Here is a 10,268-nt window from a genome sequence, read left to right as displayed (position 1 = left end):
TCCATTTTCCCTTTTACAGATCATGCTTTTGATTTCAAGTTTAAGAATTCTTTGCATAGCCCTAAATGCCTAAGATTTTCTGTTTTTTTCAAACATTTTACAGTTTTACATTTAAGTGCATGATCCATTTTGACTTAATTTTTGATAAAGTATGATATTTAGGACAAGGTTCATTTCTCTGCCAACAGCTGTCCAATTGCTCCAGCACTATCTGATGAAAAGGCTACCCTTCCTCCACTGATGTGCTTCAGCATCGTTGTCAAGGTGAGGTGGGTGTACTGTGTGGGTGGGTCTGCTTCTGTGTTCCCTACTCTGTTCCAGTGATCAGCGTTTCGGTCCCTCTCCCGATACCACGCGTCGTGTTTACTGGAGTTCTACAGTCTTTACACTGGGTACAGAGATTTCTTTTCATCTCCTTTATCTTTCTTTCTCAAAACTGGTTTAGCTCTTCGAGGTTCTTTGCCTTTCCATATAAATGTTAGAATAAGCTTGTCTATGTCTACAAAAAATCTCATTGGGCTTTTGACAGGAATTGCATTAAATCTATAGATTACTTTGGGTAGAATTGAAATCTTTATTATGTTGAGTCTCCCAATCCATGAACACAGTTTGCCTCTCCATTTATTTGAGTCTTCTTTGACATCTTTTATCAGCAATTTTTAGTTTGCTGACACACAGATCCTACACATTTATACCCAAGCATTTCATTTTCTTTGAAGCAACTATAAATGATACTGCATTTTAGATTTCCATTTTTACACGTTCTTTAGGAGCTCTGGTAGCAGAGTGCCTAAGGCACTTGACTGCTAACAAGAAGGCTGGCAGTTCAAACCCATCAGCCACTCCTTGGAAGGAAGGTTGGGCAACCTACTTCCATAGTGATACGGCCATGGAAACCCACGCAAGGTCGCTATGAGTCGGGTCCAACTCAACAGCACATAATAACAACAACACAACACACATTCTTTGTTTGTGTAAAGAAATGTGATTGATTTTTGGCTGTTGATCCTATATCCTACAACCTTATTTCCTATTTGCTAGCCTTTGTCTGGGAGCTCTGGTAGCATAGTGGCTAAGACACTTGCCTGCTAACCAGACGGCTGGTGGTTCAAACCCACCAGCCACTCCTCAGAAGGAAGGTTGGGCAATCCTACTTCCGTAGTGATACTGCCTCGGAAACCCAAGGAGGGGTCGCTATGAGTCGGGTTTGACTCGATGGCACATAACAACAACAAGCCTTTGTCTATCTTCCCCATTAGGCTGGGGATGCTCTGAGGATAAAAACTGGTCCTTGCTGGTCTGATAGAGCCTGGTGAAACCCCTGATACTATGGCCCCTAGCTGCCCTTCAAATCTGGAATTGAACTCACTCCTGTGACTTCCAGCCAAATAACAGGCATATGGGCTGAACATTTACATCAGGTAGATAGATACACTCCTTGGAGAGATCAATCATGGGAGAAAAGAAGGGCAGTATATACACAGGGAGACAGCTGCGGGGGGTGGGGGGAGAGGGCAGGAGTGCATGGGAGGGAAGGGCACAGGGAAGAAGTAACTATGGGGAGGAAGTGGAAGAGAGCTGTTCATTGTGGGAAATTGCAGTCAATGTCATGAGACAAAGTGTATGTGAACTGCTGTATGAAAAATTAATTTGCTCTGTAAACTTTCACCCAAATCACAATTAAAAAAAAAAAAAAAAAAAGGTCCTTGTTCACTGCTGCATCCCCAGCACCAGCACAGCACCTGAGACACACACAGGAGGCACAAAAATGTTACCAGATAAACGAGTGCTAGAACAGTGCTATATAGGTCAGGCTGTGGAAGCCTTGGGAGAAACCTGAAACCTGTTGCCATCAAGTTAATTCTGACTCACAATGACTCTATAGGACAGAGCAGAACTGCCCCACAAGGTTTCCAAGGCTATAATCTTTACAGGAGCAGATAGGAGAAACCTGAAGACATAACTAATTCCTGATCCAGATTCTGACCTTGAACCACCAAGAAACAGGTCATTTCCCATTCCCAAACCTCACCAAATCTATGAACTGAAGCTTCCCCTCCTACACCACACCTATACCAATGCCTCCATGTCCTGACCACACCCATCCCTTTCCTAACCCTGCAATCATGGGATTTAAAAAAAAAAAACAAACACTGCCTCATAGCAACCCCCACTGGGTTTCCAAGGTGATAAAACTTCAGGAAGTAGATTGTCTCATTTTCCTTCTGTGGAGCAGTTGGTGGTTTTGAACTACCAACCTTCTGGTTAGCAGTCATATGCCTTAGGCACCACAGCACCAGAGCTCCTTTCATGGGATCTAGTCCTCTCAAGTAGTTCTCAAAGGCCGCTCATGACCCTCCGGTATCTGCCAAGCAGTACCTTGGTAAGCAGCCCATATATTCCAGTTTTAGGGACCCATGATTATAACCACAGGTCCCTACTCTGGTTACTCCTCTAGCCCTCTGGCTCTTGGGGAAGATTATGCCCACCCTGTCTCAGCTATTTAAGAGGTACCACCATCTAGTCTCTGCCCATCCTGGGTCCTATCCCTCCCCTGAGGTCAGAGAACCCAGTTCTAGTACCTCAGTGGTTCTCCTACTCTGATCCCCAGACCAGCAGTATCAGCACTACCTGGGAACTTGTTAGAAACGCAAATTCTCAGGTCCTGCCCCAGACCTACTGAATCAGCAGTTCTGGAGGTAGAACCTGCATCTGTGGTCTAACAAGGCTTCCAGGTGATTTTGATGCATGCTCCATTTGAAAACTAGCAGACCTAGTGATTCTCAATCCTGTGTGCACTTTAAAATCACTCAGGGACCTTTAACAAGATGCCTGTACCAGTGGTCCGAAAACTTGTTTGCACATTAGAACCACCTCTAGAGCCACAGATGCCTGTGTCCAAGCCCTAGAGAATGTGATTTTACTGGCCTGAGGGAGTCCTGGGCTTTGAAATGTCCCCAGGTGATTCTAATGTGCAATAAGTTTGGGAACCACTAGCCTAGACCAATGAAGTCAGAATTCCTAAAGGTGGCCCCTTGCCTCCCAGATGATTCTAATGTGCAGTCAAGGTTGACCCATTGGTCTTAACTCACTGGCCACGCCCTTGGCTGTAAGGATCACTCTGCAGTAGGACTTCCCAAATCTACCTCCTCAACCCCAACTTCCCCCGTGTTTCAACTCCATGTTCCCTACTGCCTAGAGAACCTTCCTACCCATATGTCCCCCATCACCTCTAACACAACACTTCAACCTAGAGGCCCCTGACCTGCCTTGCAGAGCAGAAGTACTCCTGCTTGTAACACAAGCAGGGTCTAGGATTTATCCTTCACCTTCCCCTCTGAACTGGCTTTCATTCATTCATTCATTCATTCATCCATTCAAACATCTACTGAAGGCCTCATGATTACTGAAGGCCTTATTCTCAAGCGAGGGGACACGCAGATGAACCACCACCCATCTGTCAACTTGCTGCCCTGTGGTGGCTTGCATGTTGCTGTGATGCTAGAAGCTGTGCCACCAGTATTTCAAATACCAGCACCCATGATGGACAGGTTTCAGCTGAGCTTCCAGACTGAGACAGACTAGCAAGAAAGGCCTGATAATCTGCTTCCAAAAATGAGCCAATGAAAACCCAATGGATCACAGCTGAATAGTGTCCGATATAGTGTTATGATCATGAAAATGGTGCAGGACCAGGAACCATTTTGTTCTGTTGGGCATGGGGGTCACCAAGAGTCAGAGCCAACTGGAAAGCAACTAACAATAGACATGAACAAGACATAGCTCTAGCCTTCAAAAGACAACCAACCTCCCCATCAATACAGCTTTCCCCAAAGCAGGCCACACGCTCCATTCCCCTTATAAAGAATCACACTGCACATCCTTACTATAGGCTCTGAGAAGACCTACAACAAAGAAACCTGTTCAATTTGGGTTGATCCAGCATTTCCCAATCTGTTGTCTATAAAGCCTTCTCTCCATCACCCTCGTTTTAAAGTTATATCCATTAACAATCCATAGAACACTGGGAAAGACTAGAAATGAAGTAAGTCGTCTTTGATTCTTTATACCCATGTCCCACTGTGTAAGGCATCTCACATTTTTTCTGCAACATGTCAACATGTCTTCATTATCATCGTCACAGGTCAGACTCACACACCTCACACCAGTACTACTATGCCCCTCCTGGGCCTCTCTCCTGACAGCCTCCCAGTCCCATCTGCCTTATACACCTCTACCCAACAACCTAAAGCTCTGTTCTCTCAATCCTGCCAACCAACTTGAAAGAGGCAATAGAGCAGATGGGTTAAGCTCTTAGATTTAGGAGTGTGACAGACATGACATCAAGTGCCTGATCTGCCATCTACAAGCTGTGCAACCTTGAGCAAGTCACTCGATCCGAATCTCACTTCTCTCGTCTATAAAATGATGGTTTCAATCGTAACATGTTCATTGGTAGCTGTGAAGAATGAATGAAATGAACTGTAGGGCGTTAAGCACTCAGTAAAAGCCCACCCGTTCCTCACTGCCCCCCATACTGCTATCCCCCCTTCAGGATCACTACAGCTGCAATCCTGCCAGTTTACCATTTGACAGCTTCCCAACTGATTCCTCTATGTATGCTAGTCTTATAAGCTCTTGAAGCCCTAAGCCAAGTCTTTAGCTTCCTGTTAATCACTCCCTCCTTGAGGTTACCTCCCTATTTGCTTACATTTCTCACCCCCATTCACCTGCCTTCTTGTCATAGCCCCTAGATCCTATACATCTTAATGGTGGGAGCCTTGCCTCTCTGTGTATGTACCTCCAGAACGGTGCCTGGCACCCAGTAGGCACTCAACCAGGTGTGCTGAACAAACCTCATGCTGGGCATTCAGTAGGCACTCAGCCAATGCTCAAAATTACAGTGTTGGACCCCCAAGCAGGGAGAGCAAGCACAGCACTGTGTGAACCTTGCCAACAGAACGTGTTATGGAAACAGCAAGTCCCAAACCAATCCAAAGACCTTTGTGGGGGCAGAGTTATTCATCAAATTCTACATAAACAGGCCAGGCAAGAGGTCAGACTCACTTGGCCAGAAAACGCCTATCATCTTCCAACTCTTTCTGTCTCCAAACAACGTGGGAGAACGTTAACTATCCCTTTACCTAAGCTCTCACTACCTATTGCTAAACAGTACAGTGAATGAACCAAGTTCTGGGTCAAATGCACCACAGCCTCAGTCCCACCCCTGCCACTCGCAATTCTTAGGGTAAACTCAAGTGGTGTTAATAATCACCAACTCATAGGGTCACTAGAGGAATTACATATAATCTACAGGCAATGAACGCCTCACTTAGTATCAGTACGAGCTGCCATTGAGGTGACTGCGACATACGTGTCAAAGTAGAACTGTGCTCCACTGGCCTTTTCAACAGCTGATTTTTTTTTCAGAAGTAGATCATCAGGCCTTCCTTCCAAAATGCCTCGGGGTGGACTCCAACCTCTAACCTTTCCTTTAGCAGCCAAGCACATTAACTATTTGCATCACTCAAGAACTTCTCATTCATAGTTGGCACTCAATAAATATCAGTCCTACAATTCTCTCACTCTACATTTAAGTGGGCATAGGCCAGAGATGAGTTATTCTAATCTGCTGAATAATAAGACACTGGTATCTTATGTTATAGAGCAGTGGTTCTCAACCAGGGGTGATTTTGCACCTAGGAATCTCTCAGCAATAGCTGGAGACCGTTTTGATTGTTCTCACTGGAGAAAGGGAAGCTACTGACATCTAGTGGGTAGAAGCCAGTGATGCTTCTGAACAGCCTACAATGCACAGGATAGCTCTCCCTAACAAAGAATTATCCAACCCAAATGTCTATTGACAGTAAGGTTGAGAAACCCTGTGATAGGATAATAAAACTCAAAAATCCTGACCCCTTTCCTTCCCATCTGCCCATGTGGCCCTCACCATTGCTGTCTACAGATTCAAACACTAACAGCTGAGCCTGAGAGGCAGCCTCATACCCCGGTCTCTCACCTTCTTTCCCAAATACACAAACCAACCTCTCAATGCCTGTGGACAGGATGGCAGTAGAGCTCTTCAGTTCCTCATAGAGATCAGCGCCATTGAAGGGGAAAGCTGAGAACTGAGCCAGCAGCACCCGCCTCACAGCAACCAGGGCCTGCCAAACAGGATGGGACAACTTAGGATCCACCAGGGCACCTCGATCCAAAGCAGGCCACAAGGAACCATCCAAACGAGGGGCACCCAGGGTCCCATATCCTCCCATCAGTAGCTGGTACCCCTTTGCTCCCCTGGCTTCAATATGGATACTTTAAGACACCCTGGTTTGGAGCTGGGATGGTTAGCTCACCTTATAAGACAAACCACATTTCTGGGCTATTTCTTCCAGATCTGCAGAAACCAGGTCCACCACTGAAAACAAAATACTTGTAGTTGACTGCCTGGAAAGGGAACCTTTCCCACACTTGGCTTTTCCTCATCTGTAAAATGGGCTAACAATTCTATCTAAAAGAACAAAGCCGCAGGACCTGGCAGAGTGCCTGACACGCAAGAAGGGCTCTACACTCCCTCCCCAAGGGTCTCTCCAGAAGGTGGAGGGGGCTGCAGCCGGGAAGGGCCCCCCGCCGCGCAAGCACGCCAGGGTCGGTCCAGGCTGTGTATAGAGCACACGGCTCTCTAGCACGCACACTAACACGCACACGCGGTCACCTGTCTTGATTCCGCGATTCCTCAGAAGCTGGACCATCTCCTGGGTGAGGCCTGGACACAGTCCATCCCTAAGCACGCCCATGTTCGCTGCAGGCCCAGGACAACTCGGGAGTGAGGGCTGCTTGTTACGTGGGTAACCGCCAAGTCCTCTCCAGACGCCTCTCCGCGCGGGTTTCAGGAGTGCGCACTGGTGGCCCCCGCGGCAGGAGGAGCGGCGGCGCGGAGGCACCTCGGGTGGAAACCGGCCCGCGCTCCCGAGCCCTGGGCTTGCTTGTTTCCTGGTTCCGGGTTTCAGGTTGGCGCGCAAGCTGGGCCTAGCCTGCAGCACCATCTACTGGCTGCGCATGGCGAAACTGAGTGCCTCCGCAGGCCCTTGGGGCTGAGCTTCCTTACCACCACCACCACCTTCTTTCGTCTGCCACCGCCCCACTCCCCACTCCATCCCACACACTCACAGGTTCATGCGTCACGCGACGCCCTGAGCACACCACGCCACACATCGCCCAAAATGCACAGCACACACACCATGCCCGGATCTGTCTCCCACATTTCCCCTCCCCAGCCCACACCCCCCACACACATACACACAGCCATCCACCCACCTACCCACCCACCTTCCAGAGAGCTTCCCTTGTGCCAGCTTCCATTCTAAATGCTGGAGGCAAAAGTTAAACAAGATATACAATTCCCTACACTCAGAGAGCTTACATTTTAGTGAGGGAAAGACAGACAATGAAAAAATAATCAAATAGATAAATCAGATAATTATAGATTGTATGATAGGTGCCGAGAAAAAGCAATGCACTTAGAGGCACCCTTAGTTCTCTATATTTTCCAAATTGCCTCTTTTTATGAAAATAAAATCTGAATATATAAAACACAACAAATATGATTTGTTATTTTTTAATGGCGTTGGTTTTGGCTTATCTACTGGAAGAAATTAAACAACTCTATGTGGTTATCTGAGAGCTCTGGTAGCATAGTGGCTAAGACACTTGCCTGCTAACCAGACGGCTGCGGTTCAAACCCACCAGCCACTCCTCGGAAGGAAGGTTGAGCAATCTTACTTCCGTAGTGATGATACTGCCTCAGAAACCCAAGGAGGGGTCCCTATGAGTCGGGGCCGACTCCAGGGCACATAACAACAACAACATGTGGTTATCTGGGAGCTCTGGTAGCGTAGTGCCAAAGGCATTTGACTACTAATCAGAAAGCTTATGGTTCAAACCCATCAGCCACTTCTCAGAAGGAAGGTTGAGCAGTCTACTTCTGTAGTGATATTGCCTCGGAAACCCAAGGAGAGGTCCCTATGAGTTGGGTCTCCACGGCAGGTAACAACAACAACATGTGGTTATCTCTGCACACAGTCCTATGAGAGAGGTGCTATTATTATTCCCATTTCACAGATGAGGAAACTGAGGCTTAGTGAGGTTAAGTCACTTGTCAGAAGTTATACAGCTAGGAAGTACAGAGCTGAACTTCAAAATCCACATCTAAATGCAAAAACATTGCTGTTTTAGGCAGAAGATAAACTAGATGAGTGGGACCTTCTAAAAATTAAATTTTTATGTGCTTCAAAAGACTTCTATAAAAGAGTAAAAAGAGAACCTACAGATTGGGAAAAAATATTCAGCAACAATACATCTGACAAGGGGTTTATCTCTAAAATTTATAGAAAACTCCAACATCTCAACAACAAAAAGACAATCAAATTTAAAAATGGGCAGAAAACATGAATAGACACTTCACCAAAGAGGATATTCAGGCAGCCAGCAAACACAAAAAGAAATGTTCATGATCATTAGCTATCAGAGAGATGCAAATCAAAACAACAATGAGATACCATCTTGCGCTAGCACTGATAGCAAAGTTCAAAAAGACAGAAAATAAAATGCTGGCTATAGTGTGGAGAGATTGGGACTCATACACTGCTGGTAGGACTGTAAAATGATATAACCACTATGGAAAACAGTATGGTAATTCCTTAAAAAGGTAGAATTAGAAATACCATTTAATCCAGCAATCCCTTTGTTGTTGTTGTTGTTGTTATGTGCCGTCGAGTCAGACCTGACTCATAGGGACCCCTCCTTGGGTTTCCGAGGCAGTATCACTACGGAAGTAGGATTGCCCAACCTTCCTTCCGAGAAGTGGCTAGTGGGTTTGAACCGCCAGCCGTCTGGTTAGTAGTCAAGTGCCTTAGCCACTATGCTACCAGAACTCCCAGCAATCCCTTTAGTAGGTATATATCCTAAAGAAGTGAGAGCCAGGACAAGAACAGACATATGCATACCCATGTTGATCGCAGCACTGTTTACAATAGCAGAAAGATGGAAACAACCTAGGTACCCATCAACAGAAGAATGGATAAGCAAACTATGGTGCATACACAATGGACTACTACGCAGCACTAAAGAATAACCTAGAATCTGCAAAACACCACATAACATGGATGAACTTGGAGGACATTATGCTGAGTGAAGTAAGTTAATCACAGGACAAATATTGTATTAGTTCCTTATTGTAAAAAGCTAAGGAAAGGTTTATATATGAAAGAAAACTTTCTTTGTTGATTACCAGAGGTGGTAGGGGAGGGAAGGGAACACTGCTAGACAGGTAGAGACAAGTATTGAGTTGGGTAAAGAGAAGGGCAAATTACCAAAGGTGAATGATCAACATGGTGGCATTGAGGAAGAGGAATACAGAGAGAGGTACATGGGAGGTACAGACAACAAAGATGAACCCTTTTGCATATACAGTACTGCATTGTCAGTGGTGGAAAACATTGATCTAGGGTGGATAGATGCATGGACAGGCTAAACGATCAGGTATGTCTAGGCAGAGGGGCAAGGGGTAGTGTGCCTGTGACCATGTATAGGATAGGCAGATGATGTTTCTACAAGCATATTTGTATGTGCCGTAAGAATGTCCAGGTGTATGGTGGAGTTGACGGGGGCAAGGATGTGGTGTCTTCTTTGCCATGGCCAGCTACCCAGAGGGAACAAATAGTTGGATCTGTGGGCTCGGGACCATGGTCTCAGGGGACATCAAGCTCAAATGGCATAACATACTACACAAAAAACATTGTTCTACAACCTACTTTGGTGAGTAGCAACTGGGATCTTAAAAGCTTGCAAGCAAAACTGGAGATCCATTTGCAGAAAAATGAAACAAGATCTGTGTGTCACACCATACACAAAAACTAACTCCAGATGCATCAAAGACATAAATGTGAAACCTAAAACTATACAGTTCCTCAAGGAAAATCTAGGGGCAAATTTATGGTTCCTGATATATGGCATGAACAGACTACCAAGCATAACCTAAAATGTACAAACAGCAGAACAGAAACTAGATGAATGGGACCTTCTAAAAATTAAATTTTCGTGTGCTTCCAAAGACTTCTCCAAAAGAGTCAAAAGAGAACCTACTGATTGGAAAAAAAATATTTGGTAATAATATATCTGACAAGGGACTTATCTCTAGAATTTATAGAAAACTCTAACACCTCAATAACAAAAAGACAAACAATCCAATTAAAAAAATGGGCAGAAGA

The 10,268-nt window shown here is 45.5% G+C and overlaps 1 protein-coding gene across 1 annotated transcript in view; it reads right to left on the bottom strand.

The window, feature by feature from the left end:
- The window catches only part of RAD51D (RAD51 paralog D), a 15,114-nt gene extending 8,317 nt beyond the window's left edge, over positions 1-6,797 (bottom strand). Inside the window, exons 1-3 of the mRNA XM_007937311.2 lie at positions 6,716-6,797; positions 6,357-6,418; positions 6,046-6,164 (exon numbers count right to left, since the gene is read on the bottom strand). Of these exons, the coding sequence (XP_007935502.1) occupies positions 6,046-6,164; positions 6,357-6,418; positions 6,716-6,797 (263 nt within the window). The remainder of the gene's footprint in view (positions 1-6,045; positions 6,165-6,356; positions 6,419-6,715) is intronic.
- Positions 6,798-10,268: the final 3,471 nt, after the last annotated feature.

Source organism: Orycteropus afer, unplaced genomic scaffold (assembly GCF_000298275.1).
Source record: "Orycteropus afer afer isolate SDZICR_OR568_19922 unplaced genomic scaffold, OryAfe1.0 scaffold00042, whole genome shotgun sequence".
In the NCBI taxonomy this organism is placed as follows: Eukaryota; Metazoa; Chordata; class Mammalia; order Tubulidentata; family Orycteropodidae; genus Orycteropus; species Orycteropus afer.
Note: the sequence above shows the minus strand (reverse complement) of the source record. Positions and strands in the feature narration are given on the sequence as shown.